General features: G+C 37.0%; 2 protein-coding genes across 2 annotated transcripts in view; one reads left to right on the forward strand and one right to left on the reverse strand.

The window, feature by feature from the left end:
* The window catches only part of tax1bp1a (Tax1 (human T-cell leukemia virus type I) binding protein 1a), a 49684-nt gene extending 40288 nt beyond the window's left edge, over positions 1 to 9396 (reverse strand). Inside the window, exons 1-2 of the mRNA XM_067426598.1 lie at positions 9265 to 9396; positions 7243 to 7466 (exon numbers count right to left, since the gene is read on the reverse strand). Coding sequence (XP_067282699.1) covers positions 7243 to 7437 — 195 coding nt within the window. The 5' untranslated portion in view covers positions 7438 to 7466; positions 9265 to 9396. The remainder of the gene's footprint in view (positions 1 to 7242; positions 7467 to 9264) is intronic.
* Positions 9397 to 10500: 1104 nt separating this feature from the next.
* Positions 10501 to 27875, forward strand: part of hibadha (3-hydroxyisobutyrate dehydrogenase a) — a 31499-nt gene continuing 14124 nt past the window's right edge. Inside the window, exons 1-4 of the mRNA XM_067426214.1 lie at positions 10501 to 10653; positions 11371 to 11531; positions 11674 to 11783; positions 15073 to 15194. Coding sequence (XP_067282315.1) covers positions 10584 to 10653; positions 11371 to 11531; positions 11674 to 11783; positions 15073 to 15194 — 463 coding nt within the window. The 5' untranslated portion in view covers positions 10501 to 10583. The remainder of the gene's footprint in view (positions 10654 to 11370; positions 11532 to 11673; positions 11784 to 15072; positions 15195 to 27875) is intronic.

Here is a 27875-nt window from a genome sequence, read left to right on the forward strand (position 1 = left end):
TAGGATACTTAAAATACAATTGGAGCCTAATCCACACATTATTATTTTAGGAATTTCAGACGATATCAAAAAGTTAAACAACTATCAACAATGCCTCCTGTCATATAGTCTCATCACTGCAAAGAAGCTACTTCTTCTCATGCATTGGAAAAATAAAGAAACACCCACCACAAAGATGTGGCTTAGTGATCTTACTAACACTCTCTACTTAGAGAGAATAAAATATATTCTTATGGATAAACTCCCACACTTTGAAAAAGTGTGGTCACCTCTCATTCAATATCTCACACCTGGCATTGGAAATTAATATTTCCTTCTAACTAGGCTATAATAAAGTAATATTAAGACGGAAGGATAAGGCTGGGTAGGGTGGGAAAGAGGGTTTATTTCTTTTTTTTTTTCTTTTTTTTTCTTTCTGTACTCTGTATGTCTATCTGTTGATTCTGTTCCTCTTTTACCTCGGTTGTATGTTCTAAAAACAAAAAGAGGACAGTATATCCACATTTCTTTGTGGATACACATTATACTATTGTGTATGTTGTAGTTAATATAACGTTATGGATATGTGTTCTAATAAAAAACATTTTGAAACGTAAGAAATGTGTTCTTAAAAAAGCTACAAAAATTATTCAGTCAAGACCAGTGAGTGATTTGCAGTTTTCCTTCTGTTGTTTGATTCGTATTTACAGCAGATATAGCAGTAGGTACTGTATATTACACTGCTTTCACTTTAGTATACAGATCTAATATAGCCTATTCAAAGTATTTCTGTAACTTACTTGCTGCATATGGGCACAGACATAATAACTGTTTTCATGTGAACTTTGTGTGTTTCTGAAATAAACTTGCGTGCATTTGACAGTTTAATCGCAATAACATACATGAGAGAGAACTAGTCTAGTTTAATAGCCTAATCACGGACGCGCCAACATCCAACTCTATGTGCGCATATGTCGGGTGTGTGTGTTTAAGTTGAGAGTGGTAAGGCTTTAAACCGCATGCAGATGATAATATTTCATGATGATAAAGAACTACAATGTCACATGAGCTATGATAGAGATGATCATCAAAACAAACAGATGTATCACGTTTCAGTTTTCCTTTGGTGTTCATCAGAGCCGTTGAAAAACAGAGTTACGACACTCCCATAGGAACTGAGGAATGCGGAATCAATAGTTCCAGCACTGAACCCCATTCATTTCAGTGTATCTCAAGCATACTCACTAGCAAATTAATGGAATTACTGCATATTTTGAGATTTTATGGCATTATTGACCTCTCGGAAATATTGATAGAAGATGTATTTTATGAAGCACGTTACAGTTTATGTTTTATTGTTATATAATAGATCGTTAGACGCTAACTGCAGTTAGATAACGTGAGCGGCACTGCTAAAACTACTATATCCAGATGTTATCTATCATATTTGAACAGTTTTCAGTCTCTGAGATCTTTCTGTCGAATGTGTTTCTATGAAGTCGGCCAATTTAAGGAAGAACGTATCTAGCTCCTGATATAAAGATCGAGCTGAATTAAAATGGTTGCCCTGTTTTGTTTTGCTTTTAAACACTATTTAAAGCTTCTCTCTTGAGTAAATTCTGTATATACTGGCCTCATTTATGTATTTATGTTTGAGAATCATAAAATAACATTGGGACGTTAACAACATTAAAATGATAAAAGAAATTACCACTAGCCAATGGCGGAAGAGGAACACTTTTTGGCTTATTAGCCATTTCTCTTCTTTTGAATGAAATTTAGCTATAGATGGTCAAATCACTAATATAACACTATTTTTCTATCTATTTGTGTTACTTTATTTGTACCAAAGTGGTAAATATAGGCTATAACATCACAAAGTCTAATGAAATCAAAAACATCTGACTAAAATTCACAATAAATCTTTATTTAAATCGTGTCTTTGCTTTGTTTATGAGAGGATTTGTAGGTAATGAGAAGATGAGGAGACGTAAACTTGCACTATAATCCATTCAGCGTTTTGAGACCGTATAAAACTTGTTTTGATCGATACTGAGAGGATTCTCTTCACAGTAAATTAAACATATGATTGGTTATTATTTTCAACAGAAATGCCCGTGATTGGCTACACTCATCATGATGTAGCTACTCTCTAGCCTAGCTACTCTCGTGACCCAAATAAAATAACCAGATCACTCAAGAAAAATATTAAAGTTGTCTCTTCTTTAGCTCTCCCCAGAATAAAATTCTACTTGTAAAGCCTAGTCGAAGTAGATGCACATATTGTGTTAATATTAGCCAGAAATTGTAAAAAAAATAGTTTGGAACTATTGAGTACTCTATGAACCACGTGACCATGTGGCGGCGAGATCAAAGAATGTTGCAACTCTCTTTTTTTTTCTTCTATTTTTTGTTATTTTTTGACCAAAATGTATTTTCGATGCTTCAAGACATTCTAATGAACTAACTGATGTCACATATGGACTACTTTGATGATGTTTTTATTCCCTTTCTGGACATGGACATATATTGTGCCAACACTTAGATACGATGTCGGACTAAATATAGGTCTTATACCTGGTTCATACTACAATATTTTTTTTTCTGTTATGATAGTCACTGTCAGATTACGCGATTTTGACTCCCTAAAATCTTGCCGTGTCCTGGACTAGAAACATGTCAGACTACACGTTGCTACTCGACCAATCATCGCTTGTTGTCACGACGCGCATGATTTCATTGACTTTCAGAAACAAGAGCGTAAACAAACATTGCAGCCTACCTGTAGACCTACCTCAAAAGCATTGTTTATTTTATTAGTATCTTTGCTCAATAGTATTTATTTGTGCAGCTGCTTGTATTTAAGTAATTTGTTCTTATTTTCTTTATTTTTATTTGACAGAAGTCCTTTTTTCCCTGGAAAAGGCAAATACCGAACCGTATTGAAACAGTGAACCTAAAACCGTCATACAAACCAAACCGTTAGCAATCAGCACCGTTACACCCCTAGCGTAACATATGCGATTGGGTGCCACAAAATTTTGAAAATATTCGAAGGGTGCCATGACTGAAAAAAGGTTGGGAAACACTGTACTAAGAGAACCAACGCAAGTTGACGTTCAGACACTGGTTTGATTTACTGACACACAGACAAAGAACACTTTTACATGTACTGTCTCTGGCTGTACATGAATCATCACATTTCCGATCAGGCATTAGAATGAACACACAGTCACTTACATAATTCATTACTGTCAAGCCCAGGAACTGCATATAATATTTTGTAATCCTCAATGGCATTTTTATTGCTTGGTAGCTCGATCTGGTTGATCACCAGTAGGCCTATGTTACTTAGCGAATCGGTGGGCGGGGCTAAATAGGCAGTGATGAATAGGGATGGGTATCGTTAACGGTATTTCTACTCTTAACGATACTGCTTATCGGTCCGGTACTTTAATGGTATTCTTATCGGTACTTTTTGAGATTTACTATATATATATATATATATATATATATATATATATATACCCCATACATATACATATACACACACACACACACACACGCAATTAACAAAGATACACATTATATAGGCCTACACAGTGCTTTAATTTCAGGAAGAATTCTAGTAATCAAATGTAAAATAACACTGCATAGTTTATCATAGATGGGATAAATTAATGGTTATTAAAGCTGAAGTTATTCATTCAAGAGCTGTGAGGGATTTTCTCTTTGCATTTGGTTGTTTAACTCGCAATAATTCATCAGCATGTTTATTTACACTTCTGCCTCTTTAAGACAAATGTGCAGATCTATAGGCGACTGATAATAGGCAGATGCACTACATTTTCTCCCGACTATCCATAATAACAACGTCCATTTTAGACACAAACTGTGTTTAAGAGACTCTCCAAGCCGGTCATTTTGACATAGATGTTTGTGTACATTTGATCGTTTAGACGCGAGTGTGAAACCGAAAGTGTAATTTGCTCGTCTCGTTGCGGCTGTTTCAGAGCGCGCGCCGACTTGGGAACAATCTCTTGCGCAAATTTTTGTGCTTTTAATCGCTATTTTTATTATTAAACGCATCCCACAATTTGCCAGCAGTTGCTAGACTGTATTTTACAACAATCACCGATCGTGCTGATTCTGTCATTACGTTTGAGTTATAGGGAGAAATGATAGCGTACTGCTGCAAAGGGAATTAAGTTGCGCTAGACATAAATATTACTGTTGCTTTGTCAGTTCATCACAATCTCACAAAGTTCCGTTATAAAAAATTATGTTGTCAACAAAAAATCTCTTACTTACATTGTGTCTCTTGACTTTGTTTATTAATGAGAGGTTTCACATGCCTGTGTTAACTCAGCACTGAATAGCCTAAAAACTGAGCGGTGAGATTCTGATCGCGTTCAAGAGATCAACAACTATCTGTAATTGGCTACATTACTCACCGCTGCAAAAACGCCAAATCTTCTTTCGCCAATATTATTACATTATCAACCGAGGCTGCTTTTACTTGCGTTTGAGGGTGTTAGCCACCCCATAGAACTGGGCCTGGTTTTTCTGTCGATGAATGTATCCAAGCAGTTGCTCACCTTTCTAATAAAATACATAAAGGGGTCATAAACTGAGAAATAAAATTGTCCTTGAGCTTTTGACATATAGGTCATTATAGTATGATAATGTCCTGTAAGTTTCAGAACTGAAAACTTCCTTGTTAGTCCAATAAAAGCTTTTATTGACACCAGGTCCAGCAAATGACAGGTTTTTCAAAGTGTGGATCTTTGACGTCAAAGGGGGGCCAGCACCGCATCTGCAGAAGAAGATCAATGCCTACTTCATCACTAGGGATGGGTACCGAAACCCGGTATTAAACGGGCCCCGGGGCTGAATTTTGAATACTTTACACTAGATTGTGATAATGTGATTTTATTTTAGATTTTGGCTTCTTTGTCAGTGATCGTAGCGATCTTGGCTTTAGAGGCTTCAGTCTAACATTCACTGAATAAATCTAATGTTGCTAAGAGGACAGACGGCCAATTGCATGCTGCACATTTTCGGAATTTACATCTAAATATAAATGTCACTCTGCACAAGACAGAAATATCCTCCTGAGACCCAGATTGGAGGTTTTGCCTCTGTAGAGGACATTATATTTTAGTGAATTTCTCTGACAACATACACAGTTTTAAGTCTGGACATTATTATGAAATAAAAGACATTCTTTTCTTATGAAAATATTATTACACTTCTTTTTTACATTTACATTTGTCCCAAAACACATTAATATGGTGACACGGTGCCATCGAGTGTAAAAACGCGAAAGGCGAAGCTTGAATTTACGGGTATGTCCCTCTTTGGCAAATGTACTTTCAAGATGGAGGAGCAACATGGCGACCGCCATCCGAACCCCTAACACTTATGCATTTTCAATGGTATATTATAAAATTATGAGAATGCATTATTACTTGAAAGAAGTAAATATACATTAATGAGCACATATATTTTTGAAAGAACTAAGTGATTTTAGCTAAGAATAAACTAAAAAAGTTACACAGTGTAGCTTTAAATATTACTCTTCCATGTTTTGCGTCTCTTTGTGAATGACGGGGGCGCGTGTCTTATCATGAACACATAGACTCAAAAGTCACAGCAACCCGTCAAAATAAAAGTTCGATTTAAAGTCCCAGTGAACCGGAAGTTGCAACCGACTTTATTTCAGTGATTTGACGTATTTCCGAGAGAAACGGAATACTAAATGAGCAGAACAGAGGGCGTGACATGTTTCCCCCTCCCTGTGACCTGATTGGATATCCACAACTTTCCTGCAAGTCTTAGTGGGCGTCGCCATGACACTCAATACTTCCTTCATTCTCTACACAGTCGCGGGCAGCAGACTGTCGGTTGGATGGGCGTGTTTAATGATGGCATGTCGAAGCCCAAGCCGTCAAACAGGCATCATCAAAAAAGGCCTACCAATGTAGGGGGGTGGAGCATTTTCAGATTTTGATTAAAGATTACGAAGCCAAATAATTTTTTGATGCGGCTTGACTTGCACGGATGGATTGTTCACCACAAAACTAGCAATTTGCGCTTGCAAAGTAAATATGGTCAATATTGATTTCATGAGGACTTTAAACGTGAATAAATTGACAGAATATATTAGGTTTGTAGTTGTCATTGTAGCCAATTTTAACACATTTGTGTATTGTACCATTTGTCAAGCAATAAAAATGATTATTTTAACAGTCTAAACATGCATTCTTCATTTGTTCTTTCATGATTGTCTAGTTTTACAGTAGGCTAATGCACATGAGATTTTTTAAGAACAACCCAGCAAGAATAACCCAGAATAGCAAATCCATTAATGGTAAAACATTTACTACATTTTGGGTTTTCTCAACAGCCCAGCCTGCTGGGTTAAAATGCCACTGGGTTAATTTAACCCAGCATGTGTTCTGTCCAATATTTACCCAGCGCTGGGTTGCCATTTGGGTTGTTTTTAACCCAGCCATTTTTAGAGTGTAGACACCCAAATCACTTTACATAGAAGGGGGAATCTCCTCAACCACACTACAAAGTTGATTCCACAGGCCAAATAGAATTTTAATTAAAAATGTTTTGTTAATTTTAAACAATTCAAAACAAAACAAATTCCTGCAGTTTTGTTAGGCCGGTTTCCATTAAAAATAGCCTAAACATCGTGAAATATATGTTCACATTATCAGCAAAACTGCACAAAATTAACAAAATTAACAAATTTTTTTTAATTAAAATACAATTTGGCCTGTGGAATCGACTTTATTCTAAAAAAAAATCTGATAAATATTTTATACAATTGTGTTTTTATGGATATTTTGATATTTATTCTAACACGTAAGGTATCATTGGATGATTTCAGCAGTGTATAATGTGTAAGGCACAAATGGCATTTATAGTCCGTATCTAATACCTTGTACCTTTGACAGTGTTAAACATGGTCTCACGTGGATGGAAATATACATGGAAATGATATGCAGATGAGGTTATGCATAGTAAAACTAGACATTGTAAGCTCGGAGAGGAGAGAGGGTGGAGATGCACTTATAAAGGGATTTTTGCGCCGATTCTGGCGTACACGTGGTTTTATAAATCTGCATTTTTTTGTGCATACGCAAAATCTAGCTGTGTATACGTACACTTTTAGGATGAAATCTACGGAAAGTTTTGTAAATGAGGCACCTGATCTTTGTAGACTTGGATGAGATCATTTATACTAACCTTAAAGATGCCAACCCAGTCTTTGGGATGTGGGGTGATGAAAGGGGTGAGTGTGTAATGACATTCAAGTGCTGCCTGCGGGAGAAAGCTTTTCCCAACATTCTGGAAGATAACATGGGCGAAGTTGGAGGTCTCCATGACAACACTTCCTCCACCAGGAGATGCTCCCGTATTACAGGCTGACGACATCATCATTTCTCAAGGAAAGCCTGTTATTGGTCTACCTGAAACAAGATGGAATAAAACTTATTTAAGAAATTATGAGACTGATACATTTTCTCTTTCATATTATAAGGGATAACATTCAGTAAGATGATCATTATCATTAAATAAACCCAAACGGGACCTGTATTTTAAAAAAAATATTATTCTGCATTGTTACTTAGCTACTTACCAAATTGACTTAAATTATTAATACTATCAAACTGAATAATCATGATTTATCACATCTATTTTAAAAGTATCTCTCTCTCTCGCTCTCTCTTTATCTCTCTCTCTCTCTCTCTCTCTCTATATATATATATATATATAGTTGTGGTCAAAATTATTGTCAACCCTAGTAAGTAGATAGATAGATAGATAGATAGATAGATAGATAGATAGATAGATAGATAGATAGATAGATAGATAGATAGATAGATAGATATACACACACAAACACATACACACACACACACACACACACACACACACACACACACACACACACACACACACACACACACAGTACTGGTCAAAAGATTGGATGGAAACTACAATATTTTTTTCAATTTTGAATAAATGCTGTTCTTTCAAGAAAATTTAGCTTTGCATTAAATTATTAATAAATTATTATAATTATATTATTATATAAATATATTATTATATAGAAATAAATTATATTTTAATATAGAAGACATTTTTTTAATTGTAATAATATTTCACAATATTACAGTTTTTTCTGTATTTTTGATCAAATAAATGCTGGCTTGATAAGCATAAGAGACTTCTTTCAAAAACATTAAAAATAGTAATGTGTCAAGACTTTTGACCAGTACTGTACTGATGTGTGTGTGTGTTTGTGTGTGTGTGTGTGTGTGTGTGTGTGTGTGTGTGTGTAAGACCATGGAATAACACAGGCACAGCTATGTAGAAAACATTGGCTTTACAGAACGAACGGTGACAATGTTTCCCTTGAATTCCTAATATATATATATATATATATATATATATATATATATATATATATATATATATATATATATATATATATATATATATATATATATATTTATTTATTTATTTATTTGTTGTGATTCATTCATCAGAATCAAGTATTACATGAAGCTTATATAACACTAATTCACTTTAATTCCTGAAATTTTGACATACATTTATATTTAGTTCATGATGTTACTGTGAAAGTTTATGACATTATAGGCTATAGAGTTTTTAATAAAACTTGCCTGATGGTGTGTTTAAGCAATTTATATAATTCTACTGCATAAAAATGTTATTTAGAAACTTAAATATTTTCGAGCTGTCATACATTTGGAAGAAGACCTGCCCTATTACAGGCCGGATGGGGCGATGCCGAGTAGGCCTGTATAGATGCTACTGATGGTGCTGTCATCCCTGTTCAATGACAGCTCGACTGAATATAGCAAATTACATACGCGCACTAAACTCATTCAACGTAACATTCCCTCTTGATGTTACTAAAACATGATATTCTTAAACCAAAAGCCACTTTATAGATATATAGTTCACTTGACTTGCATCATTCTGCTAACTAACGTTACCGTCACTGCGGCTTTTATTGATAATTATAACTACACTGGATGATATAACATTTATTCTATATATCATACGACATAATCACTGCCGGTGTCCTTAAAGGATGAGCTGATGAAATGAGTTTTAATCACTCCACTGCAATCCCACCCCAAATATCGAGATCTACCGCATGCCATTCTATCATATATTTCCAAGATTACCACTATATATATGCATTATAGCCGTCGCTCAATAAATCCGTTATACCTGTAATCCATGTTTACTTGACGATGTGTAACTCTTGTTGGTTAGATTGCTAGACAACGCAGATTGAGCGCATCTCTGTCATGTAACTGAACCAGGTGTCAACGTGTTTGGGGAATCTAGAATGCTACTTCCGGTCGGTTGCGCCCTATGATTGGTTTATCCACGCTTGTCTCAGAAATTCGCGGTTTACCATTGGTTAGTGAATAACCCCAACAAAATGAGAGCTTGGAAGTCCGATTCTTTTCTGCAGATCGGTTCTTTCGAACGGGAACCGGTTAAAAAGACCTGGAGTCACTTCAAATGTTCGAATCGCGAAGGTGAATTGTTTCACCAAAACATACGTGGAAATTTGTAAACTATTGTTTCTTTTTAATGCAAACTCTTCCCAAGACTTTTTCGAATATAGAATGGTCATTTTATGCAACATTTGATCATTTAATATGTTTATGTTTACTCCTAAACAGTATTTTGACAGTACGGCTGTGTATTTTAGTATATAAAAAGGTATACTATGTTTATGTTTACTCCCTAAACAGTATTTCGACAGTACGGCTGTGTATTTTAGTATATAAAAAGGTATATACTATATAGGCTATATGTTTTTTTTTTTGTATATGTAAATAATATCAGTGTATATCAAAAATAGGGATGATAAGTGAGCAAAGCACGAATAGCCCTGATTTAATGACATTGGAATCAAAATCTGAAAACGTTGGGGTTCTTGCAGTTCCCATATTATGAAAAATAAATTTCTTGATTACAGGAGAAAATGTTTTAAAAGCATTTATAAATATTAACATCACAATAAACACTTTCCAGTGAAGAGATAGAGTGACCATGAAAACATAAAAATAATAAAGAAATGTATGGGGACCCTGAACTATTTGTGCAGCCAGTGTAGCTAGGAAAGGATATTTTGTTTTGTTTTATTTATTTATTTCACAATTTGTCATTTCAATTCAAACATTCATTTAACGTAGGTGTGATGATATCTAAACAACAACGAAGATAAGTCACTTTTGGATTTGGAAATGCGCTAAATGTGATGGTTCTCCTTTAAGTGCAAGAACAACACTATCGTAAGTTTACTTAGAAGTTTAAAACGTCTAGCCATTGATAATCTTTTAAACTCTTTTCAGAGAAATCCATGGGAGAAATCAAATCACAGCAGAAACTAGGGGTCGGTGGGAAACGGCCTGATATCTCGCAGACAAATCCGAATCGGTGATTGGAGGAGTAGTACTGTCAATCATAGAGCCCGCCCCCTGAGTTCCTGACTCGTTCGTTCCCTGTCAGCGCTGAGGTCAAGAGAAAAAAGCATGGCCGCTTTGTTTAGAGGGTATCGGAATTTTTATAAAAGAAGCTGTAAACATGTCGAGCACACATTCGGTATGTTATTTCTGCATTCATTCTTAATAGACCGTCCAAAGGGTTAAAGCACCGCTAATGTTATTGCAAAGAGCACTGGGAATTTAGACTTTTCTTCTGATTTGTTTGTCAGTCTGCAAAATGTGAACATATTAAATATACTTGCACATTTATGTCAAAATATATGAACAGTCATTGTGCACAATAAGCAATTCGCTGCTTTTTAAGAAATGTACGTTAAGTTGTGCATGCAGCTTGGGGTTTGAGAGTTTAACGTTAACTGTAAACTATTAAAAAAAATAGTGTTGGGAAATTAATGATTTGGCACCCCTTTCACCAAGTTCAGATAATAGATTTTAGCTTTTTTTGTCCCCTCATTTGGTGATTTTAAGTATAATAAATCGTATAAACAAAATGTTTATTTTGAGTTTTTCTCTAAACATCTGGATCTGTATGGTCTTCTTAACTTAAACTATTAATATTGGTGGTTAAATGAATTGTATATGTTGCGAAGACTTCTTAATGGTGCTTAATGTTTTATTCTATGAATTTGATGGATTAAACTCCTGTTATACTGATATTACATTGATTTTTACAGGACTGCTTTCACATATTTACTGATTTGTAAATCTTCAGTTTTGGTGAAGTCTTTGACTATTGTGGCTTTTAGTTTAAATGGAGAACATTGTAATGTTTTTAGTTTTTTAATTAATTTATTTATGAATTATGTATTTTCAGTATCCTGTAGATCAATGGCCTCCAAGACCCCAGTGGGCTTTATTGGACTGGGTAACATGGGGACACCTATGGCTAGAAACTTGCTGAAGCATGGATATCCTGTCATTGCTACTGATGTCTTCCCAGAGTCTTGCAAAGAGCTTCAGGATTCAGGAGCACAGGTATAAGTGTCTGTTTCTCACAAAATGCGGTCAAAACAAAATAAATCGCCATATTTGGTTTGTTTTTGTGTTTTTTTTAAATCTCAACTATACAGATCTGTGTATGAGCCTATGTAAATAATTGCCCTGCTTTTCCTTCCAGATCCTCGATTGCCCCGCTGAAGTGGCTGATAAAGCTGACCGCATCATCACCATGCTACCATCCAGCCCCAATGTCATTGAGGTTTACACAGGTTCCAATGGCATCCTTAAGTATGTCCTCTCAGAAAAAAACTGTCAGCAGTGTTCACTCCTAAATCTATACTTACTGAATTTGAATAGATTGGAGAAAATGCTGAATTCTTACATTACCAAAATTAGTATTCATTTTGGCTGTGCCCTCCACTAATATTGGCACCCTTGGTAAATATGAGCAAAGGCAGCAGTGAAAATAAATATTTTTTTCCTTTTTATCTTAAAAAATTCTAACCTTTCATTTATGTAAAACTATTTATGGGGGGGGGGGGGGGGGTACTCACATTAAAAACATTTTTAAAAAACTCCATTAAATGTTGGCCACAGTTTGGCATCCCTAGAATTTCTTAACAAGTAAAATATTTCTAAAGTATATTTCCATTTATATTCCTTTATTTTATTTTGTTATTTTTTGGGGCACACCAGGATGACCAGGAGCATGATATTGTCCAGCCATGACTTCAATATCCAGCCATGAGTATAAATATGAGGAAACGCAAAGGCTAACGCAAATGGTTTTACTCACAATGAGTAAAACTAAATAATATAGTTCTGATGTGCAGCAAAAGATTGTTGACCTTCACAAAATTGAAAGTGGCTGTAAGAAAATAGCTAAAGCATTGAAAATCATCCACCCGGGCAATAATTAAGAAGTTCCAATCAACTAAAGATGTTACAAATCTGCCTGCAAGAGGACGTGTGTCTGTCTATATTGCCTTAAATGGTTAGTTCACCCAAAAATTATGTCATTAATGACTTATCCTAATGTCGTTCCAAACCCATAAGACCTCCGTTCATCTTCGGACCATAGTTTAAGATATTTTATATTTAGACCGAGAGCTTTTCTGTTCCTCCATTGAAAATGTGTAAGGTATACTGTCCATGTCCAGAAAGGTAATAAAAACATCATCATAGTAGTCCATCTGTGACATCAGTTTGTTAGTTAGAATTTTTTCAAGCATTGAAAATACATTTTGGTCCAAAAATAACAAAAACTACGACTTTATTTAGCATTGTCTTCTCTTCTGGGCTTGTTTTCATTACACGTTCACGACAGTATACCGTACATACATCTTATGGGTGTGGAACGACATTAGTGTAAGTCACTTATGACATAATTTTCATTTTTGGGTGAACTAACCCTATAATGCATGGTGAGGAGGAAAGTTTAAGTGGCCAGCTGGAGAATTGCAGAGATTAGTTGAAAAGAAAGCCTAAAAAAATGATCAAACAGCAACTACATCACCACAAATTGTTTGGCATGGATTCAAGAAAAATCGTCCTGAATCATATACCAAAACAAACTCCAGCATATTCAGTTCTAAGATACGACTGGAACTTCCAAAAGGACCTGGTTCTGGGGTCAGATGAAACTTAAAAAAGTTAATTTTGGCAGCAAACCCACCAGATGGGTTTGGTGCAAACAGGGTAAAAAGGTACCCCGTGCCCGCGGTTAAATTTGCCGCTGGGTCTTTAATGTTGTGGCTTTATATTTTTGCTGGAGGTCCTGGACATCTTGTTAAGATCATGGATTCTAGCGAATACCATCTGATGATAAATCAAAACCTGACCGCTTCTGTTAGAAATCTTATAATAGGCAGTGGTTGGATCTTCCAGGGACAATGATATAAAACAAACATTAAAATCAACTCAATGGCTGTCCCAGTCGCCTGACCTGAACCCTATAGAAAATGAGTAGGATGAACTGAAGAAGCACCAAAATGGATCTGGAAATCTGAAGGATCTGGAGAGATTCTGTATGATGGAATGGTCTCTGATCTCTTGTCAGGTGTTCTCCAAACTCATCAGGCATTATAAAAGAGGATCAGAGCTGTTAGGTTAGGCTAACCCTAACTTGGGAAAAGCATGTTGCAATAATTTTGGTGCCAGTAATTGTGAACTTTTTGTGGGAAGAGTAAAAAAAAAAAAAATCCCTACACTTTCAACTGTTTTACTTCAATGAAAGGTTTGAATTTTGTCAATTTTTTTAATGAAAGGTCAAAAGGATAAACAATGCCTTCTTTGCCTAATATTTGCCAAGGATGTCAATATTAGTGGAGGGCCCTGTATTTGAATCTGCACTTGTCTGGATCATTTATAATGTTTAAGATTACCACCAGAGTTTCCACTGATGGTATGATTAGTGCAAGTCTAGGTTAGTTTAGTCATTCTTTTAAATATACCTTAAATCTGGGATAATCTGGTCTGTAGTGTTTTACAGGAGAATATGAGATTGGAGGGGAGGCATGCAAAATGCAGTACTAAAGTAACATTATATGTTATAGTATTGGAGTATTAGTTTATAGCAGTTTAAACTAGTTGGACAATATTTGCTTTTTATAGCTGATGGCTAGTATATTGCTTGTATCGTTCAAAAGTTTGAGGTCAACACAGTTTTTTAAAAATAATTTTATACTTTTATTTAGCAAACAAGCTTTATATTGAACAAAAGGGATATTACAGATATTTAATGTTAAAACATTGTTTTAAATAAAGGCTATTCTTTTGGACTTTAATTATTTTCAAGAATCTTAAAAATGTATTGCATGTATGATTCCATGAAAATATTAAGCAGTACAACTGTTTTAATTATTGATGATGGTAACTAAGAAATGTTTCTTGAAAACTAAATTAGCATATTAGAATGATTTCTGAAGGAGTTGATAGGGTTTGGGAGTCGATGATCGGTTTATAATTATTTAAATCATAAAAATGTTAATTAAAATGTATAATTTTAAAATAAAATCAATCAAAATTGAACCCTTACTAGAAAAAGAAACACTCAGTTTCAGTCAATCTCATGTCAATCTTCTTGAGTACCTATAGAGTAGTATTGCATCCTTCATATCTCCGAAAAGTCTTTAGTTTTATTATATTTATAAAAGAAATATGGGCTGTTTATGAGGACATGATTCGGTTTATGGACTATTTTATGCGACTAAACCTTAGCAGTAGCAAGCAAAACGGTTTTGCACGTCAGACTAGTGTAACGTTATACATAGAACAACAATGGAGTAACGTTAGCGTATTTGAATGACGAAGCACACGATCGTGTTGTTTACTGATGTTTACTCAGGCGACGATAGCCAACAGCACAGAAATACTCCATCAAACGTCCAACATTAGTTTTTGAAACTTTGTCTATGTTTAGGATGGGAATCCAAGTCTTTAACAGTGTAAAAAGCTCAGTGTGCATGAAACAGCATTTCACCCCCCCTTTAAATATTCATAAGTTTTCTATGCTAAATATTCCTAGTTTTCCAATGATATTTAGCCTTCTGTTACTTGATTTTGTCCTCTTCTTCAGGAAGATAAAAAAAGGCACCCTTCTTATTGACTCCAGCACTATCGACCCATCAGTGTCAAAGGAGATGGCTATTGCTTCTGAGAAGATGGGTGCAGTGTTCATGGATGCTCCGGTGTCAGGAGGTATGTCCAACCTGGAACAACCTCTTTTTACCATCAATGTAATATTCTCTTTGAGTTTGATTTGACAAGATCACATTGTTTAGATTTCTTGGAAGTGCTTACTGTGGAGATGCAATTACGGCGTTACGTGTTGTTTAATGATTGAACTGTGTTCTCACTCAGGATTTATTGTGGTCAGTAGGTTCACAGAATGCATCTGGGTTTGTCTGTTCAATTACGTAATTTTGGATAATTTTGTTATTAGTTTTGATGTCCTGTATCTGTAGTGTAGATTATAGCTTGTTCTTATAGCTAATGCTCTACTCACAAATCAGTTAGATATAGCAACACTGAAGTTAACCTTCAAGCTCTGGAAGTTAAAATTCTGTAATTTAAAAATATATATATATTAATAATTTTAAAGTGTATAAAGTCATTTTAGTCCCTTTTAAAGGTGCCCTAGAATGAGTTGAAACAATATGTTAAATTGTTCTCTGATATCTACAGAGGGTATGTGGCTTATTTAAGGGCAAAAATTGTCCAGATAGTTTTACAGGTCCATTTACAACCCTAGAAATTGTCCCTAGGATGTAATGTTCTGTTTTTGCCTTATTTGGAAGAGTCATGAATATAAATGTTGAGCTCTGCTCTGATTGGCTTATTTCAGGAGCTCACAGCACACAGCTGTTCAGTTGTTCAGTGAAGCGGCTTGTGAGTCCTGACAGAACACAGACTGACTGAATGACACTTTAAGCAGAACATCTCAAATGGAGATTGCTAAAATGCAGCTTGCTTGTTTATTGGTGCTTTCGGATCATCCGCGCTGTGCGAGAGCTTGCGTGCATATGGTTGCTAGATTGGACATGTTTAGGTAAAATATGTGTTCTTTTCACAGAAAAGCTCTGATTGGGGGATTTAAATTACTGAAATCTGGTAACCGCAAGCACGAACGCTCTACTTTCCCTCTGACAAAACCAAAACCAGTATACTATACGGTGTTATGGTTATACATGGTACTTGGAGTTTCCTATTGTTACTGTATTAGCATCTTGTGTTATATAGACAATGCTGTCTCGGAGAAACTTTCAATTTAATCAGAAATTGCTTAAACAGTCAACAAGTGGATAAATCACTACTTACTGCTTGCAGTAATATAGTTGTAATTGCCCCCCCCTTTCTCCAGTTTAAGACGCTGAGCGAAGCTTGCTTGAAATGAGCCGAACAAACAAACGATTTTGAATTACATTTTTGCCGTATCCGATTATAACGAACATCAACCAAGACTGTTGACATTTTTTGTCTGTGTGAAGGGTATGAAAAGTCCTCACGTCCCCGGCACAGCCTAGAACATGACATTAATGTCCATGAGAGCTGCCGTTTTTGCTATCCTCGCGTGACGCTGCAGTCCCGATGATTTGACTCCGTCAGTTCCGCCTGACAATGAACATGTTCGGACATAGGCAAATGTTGGGGGCGTACTTATAATTGATGGTGTTTTTCATGCATGAGATTTACATAAGAAGTAGGAGGCAATGGTGTTTGAGACTCACAGTATGTGATGTCCATATACTGAACTCTTCTTATGTAACTATGGCAAGGTTAATTCAATATTTCATTCTAGGGCACCTTTAATGTTTGAATTTAGCTTTGTAATTGTTTACTTTTAAGGTAGGCTAGGCAACTTCTGAGTGGCTAGCAATTAGGGCTTCACGTTTTCAAGTTTTTCATTAACCGTTAACCGAGGCCCTTAGCGGTTAATACTCGGTTAACCATAGTGTGCGTCAGGGTTATTTTTAGCTTATTAATTTGACGACCGCCATCTCCGTAGTGAACGCGCCTATAGAGAGAAATGCACATCATGGATTACATAATCAGAGAGTAGCCTATTTCTTTAAGCTGAGTTTCGTTAAATTAGGAATGAGATGCGCTCCAGTTCACGAGCAATGCGAGTGGCCGCGAGGGCGCCTGCACGATTAGAGCATGTACGTTAGTAAAATATGCAGCCGAGAATGATTCACACAGACACAGCGTTTGAGTCGCGTGGCTTAGCCTCTCCCGGCAGAGAGTTCAAGCATCTGTGGACTCGTCCCTTCAGCTCTGGCCATCTTGCTTTCAGTCCGCAATTAGCTTTTTTGTTTTCTTCATTACAGTTAAAGTAACGTCTGCTTTTCTCTAGTCATTCACAAGTTTCTCACTTCAAACTTTCTTTCTTCTGCTCCGTTATGCACAGCACGTGCGGCTCGCGCTCTGCTTCTGCCCTAATGCTACTTATAGTCCAGTGCGCCGTATGTTATTTTCCTCTTCATGACGCATATTTTGACTGATGCGACTCATACTCCGGAGCAACTTATAGCCTGAAAAATGCGGTAAGCACTGCATTGCAATACTTGCATTTTGCCCCGTCACTCTCATTTTTAAAGTGCTCCCACGCTTTCATTACCCGCTTAGAAAGCTGGTCATGACTTCTTCTTGTGGATATTACAAATGTCTGGGAGCGCTCTGGCGGTCTCTAGGGGTGCAAACATATTTTACAACTAAATCAACAATCGGTTAACCATGGACACCCCTACTAGCAATAGAAAGCTAGCTTTGAAAGCATTAGATCCCACCATCCCTTTAGAGCATCTCCAGAGTCTGCAAAGCATCATGAGAGATGATGGTAAATGACCTCATGTCTCTAAGCACGTAACATTGCAATAAAAATTAACGTAAACAACTTAAAGAGCTCTTACTTCTCCCAGTTACTTGTGCTGGAGATTAATTTCGGCATTAGTAGTTTTAATACAGAAACATAAAAATCTGAATCTGAGGATGTTAACAGCTCAGAGAACGTCACGGGCTGCCATCTAATAATTGCGATTATAACGGTGTGAACGCTGCATGAGCTTGTCGTTTTATTTCAGGAGGAACTGTTAAAGGTGGCTGCTGTTGGTTTTTTGCTCTCAGCGAATATGAGGATACAACTATGCATAGCCTTATGGAACGTGCTGATATGCAGTGGTATGGAAATGCATGTATACAATGATTTTGAAAACGCAACTTTTTCTCTAAGTTTTGGCCTTCGGTTCACACTGAGACTGCATTTTTGTCGTGCGAAAACTGATTTTTTTTTAGAAAACGCATTCCAAAGTAGATAAATATGAATTTTCAAATGTTTCTGGCGTGATCCTGAAGACATTATTAGGCTTGTAGCTAAACTCTGCAAAACAGCAGCACTTTCCAGTAATGTGATCTGTGTTGAGTGATTGCACCACATGTTGAATATTTACGATCAGAACAATACCCAATCAGAAAGCGAGCTGATGGAACATGAAACTCCACAACATCATCCAAACCTTTTTTCCCCATCTTTATATAAACTCCTGAACAAAATCTTAAGACCAGGGGATTCATTGCAAGTTTTACACATTTCGCACTTGTGGATCATAACCGGGTTGTAAGTTCTGCTTCAAAATGCCAAAAGAAGAAACAGGAGCAAGAGACAACAAATAGAGAGTAAGGCAATTTATTGAAAACTGCATTTAAACTGAAACAGGCCGTTCATCAGCTGATCAAAAGTTTAAGACCATAGCCCAAAAATAATTGCACAACAGTACTAAAAGTGTCAAAAAAGGACTCAGTAGTGAGCAGCCCCACCGTTCTTGTTGATCACTTCAAAAACTCATTTCGGCATGCTTGATGCGACGTTGCTTCATGTGGTGAAGATGGCTTCACGAAGGGCATCCACGGTCTGGAATTGACGTCCATTTTTGTAAACTTCCCTTGCCATCCATCCCCTGATTTAGAGCAGGGGAACACGCAGGATGGTCCAAAAGAGCAACGTTATTCTCCTGGAAGAAGTCCTTCATCAGGCGGGCTTTGTGAATTGCAGCGTTGTCCTGTTGAAAGACCCAGTCATTACCGCACAGACCGGGGCCCTCGGTCAAGAGGGATGCCCGCTGCAACAGATCCACATAGCCAGCCGCCGTTTGACGCCCCTGCACAACCTGAAGCTCCATTTTCCCATTGAAGGAAAAAGCACCCCAGATCATGATGGAGACTCCTCCACTGTGCCGCGTAGAAAACATCTCAGGTGGGATCTCCTTGTCATGACAGTAATGTTGGAAGCCATCAGGACCGTCCAGGTTAAATTTTTTCTCGTCAGAGAATAAAACTTTCTTCCACATTTCAATGTCCCATGTTTGGTGCTCCCTTGCAAATTCTAAACGGGCAAGTTTGTGTTGTGGGAGGAGACGTGGCCTTTGAAGTAGAGATCGACCGATATGGGTTTTTCTGTATCCGATGCCGATATTTAGAGGTCAGGGTCAGCCGATGGCCGATATGTGCTGCTGATTTTTTGGTCAATATTTTGAAGTTTTCCCCTTCATTTGTATGATAAAATGTCACACTAATAATAAGTGGATGCACAAAATTTCTAAACTTAATTATTTATTGAACACTGACTTGAAACTCGAAGGTATAAAACGCCTTATATGCAAGGACAATGCTAAACCCTGATATTCTTGAAAGTTAACATTATGCAGCTTTAATGAAGATAATAACTGTGCAAAGTTATTATGAACTTTATTAGTCTGATATCCATTTTTATTCACATTATACAGTTAATGGAAGCACACATATGCACATATTCATGAGGTGAATTGTTTTTTTTTTTAAATAAATTTAAAATAAATGCAAAGAAAGTTCGTAATTTTTGCTTATCTCAGTGTTTCCCACACATAGACTAATTTGAGGCGGTACGCCACAGAATCAACACCGGGCCACCACATATTGCTTCTTCATTCATTTTTTTTTACGCTATTTTAAAGATGCACGCATATTCGTTCAGCTGCATTTACCTCTCCCTCCGCCTATCATGCGTCTCTTACACACACACACACACACATACTCACTCTCTCTCCCTCTCTCTCACTCACACACACGACCGTTGCATTCGACCGTAAGTATTCAACAAGTTTTGTTGCATTTTGCTGCATTTAGTGTGGCATAACAGTTAAAACCAGAGCAGTTGAATAACAGAGGCTTTCATCTCGAGGCAGCGCGCGTGGTCACGGCGCTCTCAATAGTTCTAAACAAACCAGTGCAAACCGGGGTGCCGAGCAGGAAAGCCGTGTGAAAGGTGCCGGGACGCACTTGCACTGCGGTTCATCTCACATCTGATGATGCATCTTTAATATGGGTTGTAACTTGACAATAATGCTTTATGTATGTTTCTGTCGATGAATACACGTGCTGGCTCCTCAGTTATACACTAAAACAACAGCGGTGATAAAAGAAAAACGTGGGCAAAATGGTCTTTCTTTGTAAACTTTGTTCAATGCATGCGAGTGCTACCTTATGTCCGAATATGAGCAGTTATTTAAGGTAAGTAAACAAACCTTCAGCCAGAAGTAGCGTTATGCCAGTTCCTGACGGTATGCTAAAGTTTTTTCTTTCACTATGTGAAGCAAAACTTAATAGCTTGCTTGTAATAAATTGTAAATATATTATATGGCCATAGGACTTTGAACTATCAGAATTTGAGCCTTACCATTCTCTCCCAGTACTGTTTTCCAAATATTTTGGCTTGGGGTCCTTCACATGCACATACAAATAACACGGCTGTCCGTGAAAGTGCCTGACTTCAAATCGGCGCTACTAAACGCGGATATCGGCAGATGCCGATATATTAAAAAACGACAAATATTGGCCCGATATATCGGCCAACCGACATATCGGTCGACCTCTACTTTGAAGACGTTTTTTGTTCTTGAAGCCCTTCTCTAGCAGAGGACGTCTTATGGTTATTGGGCTGCTGTCAGCATCAGTAAGGGCCTTAATTTGGGTTGAGGATCGACCTGTTGCTTCACAGAAAACCCGTCGGATCCTGCGGTTCAGTGCAGGTGAAATCTTTTTGGGTCTACCACTTGACTTTTTTGTCCCATAATTCTCAGGATTTTTAAAGAAATGTAAAATGACTGTCTTACTGCGTCCAACCTCAGCAGCGATGGCACGTTGCGAAAGGCCTTGCTTGTGCAGCTCAACAATCCTACCACGTTAAAAGAGAGAAAGCCTTTTTGCCTTTGCCATCAGGAGATCTCGACAGTATGACTGCTTGAAGGACAATGACATGAACGCCATATTTTTGTGCAGATTTTACCTTTTCATGGCTATGCTCTTAAACTTTTGATCAGTTGATAAACGGCCTGTTTCAGTTTAAATGCAGTTTTCAATAAATTGCCTACTCTCTATTTTTTGTCTCTTGCTCCTGTTTCTTCTTTTGGCATTTTAAATCAGCACTTACAACCCGGTTATGTTCCACAATTGCGAAATGTGTAAAACTTGCAATGAATCCCCTGGTCTTAAGATTTTGTTCAGGAGTATATATATATATATATATATATATATATATATATATATATATATATATATATATATACATACACACACACACACAGTGCCTTGCGAAAGTATTTGGCCCCCTTGAACTTTGCGACCTTTTGCCACATTTCAGGCTTCAAACATAAATATATATGAAGAATCAACAACAAGTGGGACACAATCATGCAGTGGAATGAAATTTATTGGATATTACATTTACATTTATGCATTTAGCAGACGCTTTTATCCAAAGCGACTTACAACTCTTATTTCAAACTTTTTTAACAAATCAAAAACTGAAAAATTATAAGTTAGTACTTTGTAGCGCCACCTTTTGCTGCGATTACAGCTGTAAGTCACTTGGGGTATGTCTCTATCAGTTTTGCACATCGAGAGACTGAAATTTTTGCCCATTCCTGCAGAACAGCTCGAGCTCAGTGAGGTTGGATGGAGAGCGTTTGTGAACAGCAGTTTTCAGTTCTTTCCACAGATTCTCGATTGGATTCAGGTCTGGACTTTGACTTGGCCATTCTAACACCTGGATATGTTTATTTTTGAACCATTCCATTGTAGATTTTGCTTTATGTTTTGGATCATTGTCTTGTTGGAAGACAAATCTCCGTCCCAGTCTCAGGTGTTTTGCAGACTCCATCAGGTTTTCTTCCAGAATGGTTCTGTATTTGGCTCCATCCAGCTTCCCATCAATTTTAACCATCTTCCCTGTCCCTGCTGAAGAAAAGCAGGCCCAAACCATGATGCTGCCACCACCATGTTTGACAGTGGTGATGGTGTGTTCAGGGTGATGAGCTGTGTTGCTTTTACGCCAAACATAACGTTTTGCATTGTTGCCAAAAAGTTTAATTTTGGTTTCATCTGACCAGAGCACCTTCTTCCACATGTTTGGTGTGTCTCCCAGGTGGCTTGTGGCAAACTTTAAATGACACTTTTTAAGGATATCTTTTAAGAAATGGCTTTCTTCTTGCCACTCTTCCATAAAGGCAAGATTGTTGTCCTATGGACAGAGTTTCCCACCTCAGCTGTAGATCTCTGCAGTTCATCCAGAGTGATCATGGGCCTCTTGGCTGCATTTCTGATCAGTCTTCTTTGTATGAGCTGAAAGTTTAGAGGGACGGCCAGGTCTTGGTAGATTTGCAGTGGTCTGATACGCCTTCCATTTTAATATTATCGCTTGCACAATGCTCCTTGGGATGTTTAAAGTTTGGGAAATCTTTTTGTATCCAAATCCGGCTTTAAACTTCTCCACAACAGTATCTCGGACCTGCCTGGTGTGTTCCTTGTTCTTCATGATGCTCTCTACGCTTTAAACAGACCTCTGAGACTATCACAGTGCAGGTGCATTTATACGGAGACTTGATTACACACAGGTGTAATCAAGGTTGCGCATGTTGTGGCTTCACAAATGCTTTGCTGCATACCTCGGTTATAACGAGTGGTTATTTCAGTCAAAGTTGCTCTTCTATCAGCTTGAATCAGTTGGCCCATTCTCCTCTGACCTCTAGCATCAACAAGGCATTTTCGCCCACAGGATTGCCGCATACTGGATGTTTTTCCCTTTTCAAACCATTCTTTGTAAACCCTAGAAATGGTTGTGCGTTAAAATCCCAGTAACTGAGCAGATTGTGAAATACTCAGACTGGCCCGTCTGGCACCAACAACCATTCCACGCTCAAAATTGCTTAAATCACCTTTCTTTCCCATTCTGACATTCAGTTTGGTGTTCAGGAGATTGTCTTGACCAGGACCATACCCCTAAATGCATTGAAGCAACTGACATGTGATTGGTTGATTAGATAATTGCTTTAATGAGAAATTGAACAGGAGTTCCTAATAATCCTTTAGGTGAGTGTAATAACATAATTTTTTTTTTTTTTTGACAATTCTTCTTCACTTTTTCAGCATGTTTGTTAAATTCTCTATATTCACGTTTGACCGCAAGAGATTTTGTAAGATTTCCTGTGTTCACAATCGGGACTTGTTGTTTTTGAATGAAAGTGTGTGGTGTGCTTTCCTGGTCACACCATGGTACTCCCAAAACTGTTAAATGTTTTGTTTTTTTTTTTATCATCATGTTTTTGGTCTCTCACATTTTGAAAATCTGATAAGATTTTAAAAGTCTTTTAGTGTGAGCCAGCATTTATTGTCAGTGTTGTTAAATCAATTTTTAGATTTAATTGAAGAAACCTACAATTTTCCAGAAACAAAAGCACACTCCCGTTATATTATGCAGATTCTCTGGGAAGGCTCTGTGACAGGGCCTTTAATGGCCTGCGCCGTTATGGAGGACAGCGCTGTCAGTAGATTTCACTTTGATGGAGCCGTAATGTTGGCTTTCCCAGTGCCAGGGCCTTTCATGTAGATAAAAGGCCATAAAGAGCTGAGAAACTGCCCTGGACAAGCACATGTTTAAGATGCACAACTTGTGTGAGTGGGGAAACTCCTCAGGCATTAAAGCTTTGCTGGATGTATGTTTACTGATTGGCGTCTGTAGCGCAGACAAGATTTTAAAGAGCCTGTGTTTGGACTAGGCTATAAAAAAGTGAATGGGTGTACGTGTCCAAGCCCTTGGACTAGACTGTGATCTAAGCCTTCCTTAACATCTTAGCTGTGACGGTTTGCCATTTTCTTCAGATCATATCCTCATTTCCTTTTGGATGGAAGCCAAATAAAGGAGTCAGGAGACTTTTTTTGCTAAATAAAAAAATCATCATGCTGCAAAAAAAAGTGTTTTGAGATTTTTAAGAAATACTTAACCCAAAAAGATTTTTTAAAAAATATATTATTTAAAGCCTTTTGCCATTCCAAATCCATGGAATAAAAAGGAGATTTAAAAAAAAAGAATATCCTGGTCACTCTTTTCAATATAAAAAGTGAATGAGGACAATCAAGCTTAAAGATGACGCAAAAAGATCTATTACAAATCTTTAGGTAGCCATTCAATAGATTTTTTGGAGAAAAGACCAAAGTTTCAGTATGTGTGTGTGTGTGTGTATATATATATATATATATTTTAAATCATTCCCATTTTTTGCAATTGCATGGATGACAGCAACCAAAACATTATTTAGAAATTCTCTTTTTGTGTTCCACAGAAATTCATACAAAAGTGTCCTTTTTTGCCCATTCACTTGTCAAAAAGTGATGTCAAGCATTTTTAGAGCACATTAAAAGTGCGCATCAGATTAAATAAAATAGTGTAAAGCTCTCAGCTTTCAATAAATCCTAAATCTAAACATAGTACACATAAACAATACATTATGACCTGAAATTTAAGAGAGAATGTATACGTATCAGTAGTGACAACAAATCCACCTCCACACTTTTATCAGGTCTATGGGGAACATAGATCAGCCCACGTTAGAAAACATAACAGGACTAGTACTTATAAACAGTGTCTATATAAAAACGTATAAAAAGTCTATAAACAGAGTGTCCAGAAGGTGGCACTCCAGCCATCATGACGCCATTGTGCCTGTTCACAGCATTCTCCCATCGCATGTCCTCTCACATAAGGTCTCTGTTGTGGAAAGGACTATTTGCATGTGTGTGTGAGATCATGTTGTATTTTTTTTTAAAGCTGATTTTCTTTTGATATAATTTTATACTCTTGGTTTTGTGTTCGTTTCTCTGTGCGTCACTAAGGTTTGGCACATCAGACTATGTTTCTCAAATAATACACTCGTAAAATGACGAACGAACTCTGTCTTTCTTTCTTTTTCTCTCTCTCTTTGTCCTTTTGCGCAGATTTGTAATAAACTCGAAAGCGCAAACCTCACTGTCTGCCGTTGCAGAATTGGACCCACAACAAACCCCCGGCTAACGTCACACGCTGTGAAACGTGGGGTGTATGGCCATTGCCGCGTCTAACAAGTGCTCGGCTAGTTAACAGTAATTACCCACATTCCTCGGTTTTTGCTGAGATTGCGGCCACACTGTTGTTCACTCTCACTATGAAGCTCACGTGGGAAAACTTTCTGTGCGAGAGAGCATTTGTGTCACAGTTTTGTGTGTGGTGGGACTGGGTTAAATCTGTTTATTTTACATTTTGTAGGGCAGTGTTTGTGCATTGCTCTCACGGTGTCTTAACCTCAAGTCAGTGTGGTATTTACTAACGTACGTAACTCATGATGTATATTTGTCTATTGTGGTCACTAACGGTGCCATATTCGCATTTAACAGTTCAATTCCCCTTTGTTGTCCTTGTCTCAAATGTAGGCCCTTACTGAATGTGTGAAATTGTGTTTTCTTCTCTCCTCTCATTTATTATCACTGATCTAACAGCCTGCATGCATGAGCTGTCCTGATGGAACAGCCTTCACCCATCAGGCCCATATGTAGAGCAGGGCTAATAAAGGAGAATATGACAATCTCTGGCTTTCAGATGCTCCTTTCAAAATGCATTACAAGTTTATACGTGTCAACTAAGTCCCTCACATGACCAAACAGACTTGAAAAGAATATTTACTTTTTTATTATTATTATTATTAAATCAGTAATATTCTTTAATAAATCTTTTTTTTTTTTGACTATTGTGTTGTTTTTCATAAATTTTGTTTTCAAACGGAGTTAATAAATAAATAAAAATGAATAATAAAAAAGGTTGTTAATCAGACAGACTGATTATGATATTTATTTATTTACATTTATTCATATTATTGTTTAAAATATTATATTACCTTTTTTTTTCGTTGAATATATCATTTTTAATATTATAGTGACTGCCAAAAGGGTAATTACATTTTAAAAAAATTAACTGTCCTATAATGGATTAGCAAACCATTAAAACATTTTTAAAATAAAATCCAGAATTGTCAGTGCTTATATATATAAAATGTATTTCTGTTTTTAAATATGTTTGAATATGGCAATGAGTTTTCTTGTTTTATAGCATTCAGTGTTAATAAAGTCTGTTATGCTGTTAGCTGATCGTATTCAAATTATTCACTCATAACGGTAGCTTTGCTATTCTGATGGGACAGCAGATGCCCCTTCACAATAAAAAATCTGGTTTTAGATTGACCAGAAACAAGATCACTCATGGAGAGGTGGGACCCCAGATATGTCCTAATGTAGATCAGCTTTCCCCTTGCTGTTTTTGGGCGCTGTGAGCGCACTCATTAATATCTCTGCCCTCTGTCGGCCGGAGCAGGAGGGGGAGGAAGATACTGGCTGATAGATAGGTGAGTGACAGAGGAATTAGCATAACAAGATCCTCGCTGGGAAGGCCAGGGACTGGGAGACGTATGTGAAGGGGGTGGTCGGTGTCTGTCCTGAACTCCAGATGGAAACAGACCCATAGCAGCTGTCTAACTGGGATTTTATACCAGTGTGTGTGTGTGTCTGTGTGTTATTTTTTTTTAGTCTGATTAAGTAGGAAAGAGTAATCAGATATTACAATATCATGCCATTTTAAGACTTTTTAAAGTATTTTAATGTGTGTATATTCTGATTCGTACATGATTGCTTCTAAGAGGTAAATTCAAAGCTGTCCGTCATTTTGGTGTCATCTGGTATGCACTTATGCCCCCTGTCGAGGAACTGTCATTCAAAAAAAAAAAAAAACCCTCTCCCACTTAAACAGTCACTGTGTGCGTGTGTAAAAGATGAGTGTTATTAAGCCGCTTTTAAGTCTTCAATTATGGATATTTTTTAAATGCTGATGATGGTACTATTAGAGGAACGTGTGTGAAGGGCCGCTAATAAGCATCCTTAGGAGCCGATACACTGATGGCTCCTGGCCTGTGAGAGCATTGATTCCAGATCATTCTTCACTTGTTGTCCACACTCAAAGGCCGTGCGTTCGCGTGCTGAGGATGTGGGTGACAATGGTGGTGATTAAAGTCCTGCTTATCTGAATGATGAAGATCAACCAGAAGCTCCCTCTGTATATGCAAGTCTCCCTTGTGACCATGTGAAGGTTTACATCTTTTTGTGGTGGCTTGTAAACTCTTTTGCCTCTGTGATCCTGTCAGTACGCCACAAGAGCTGCTGGCATAGAAACTATTAATCCGTGTGAAGTTCTCGTGTGTGTTTTATATATAAAAAGAAGTGTATTAAGTTTTCTTGGTTTTAATTTGTCTGAGAAAATATCTCCTCTTGGTTGCAATTTGCTTGTTTTAATTCGTCTGAGAAAATATCCCCTCTTAGTTGTAATTATAAGGTTCAGCCACATGAAACTAGTAAATATGTTTGTTCCTGTTATGCTAGTAAGAGTGTTCCCACTGCATCGAAAGCCAAAAAATACAAAAAAGGTTTCTTAAAGGGATAATTCACCCAAAAACGAAGTATGCAACTACAACAACAAAAATCTCTGCCATCATTTAC

This window comes from Pseudorasbora parva, chromosome 19 (assembly GCF_024679245.1).
Source record: "Pseudorasbora parva isolate DD20220531a chromosome 19, ASM2467924v1, whole genome shotgun sequence".
NCBI classification, from domain to species: Eukaryota; Metazoa; Chordata; class Actinopteri; order Cypriniformes; family Gobionidae; genus Pseudorasbora; species Pseudorasbora parva.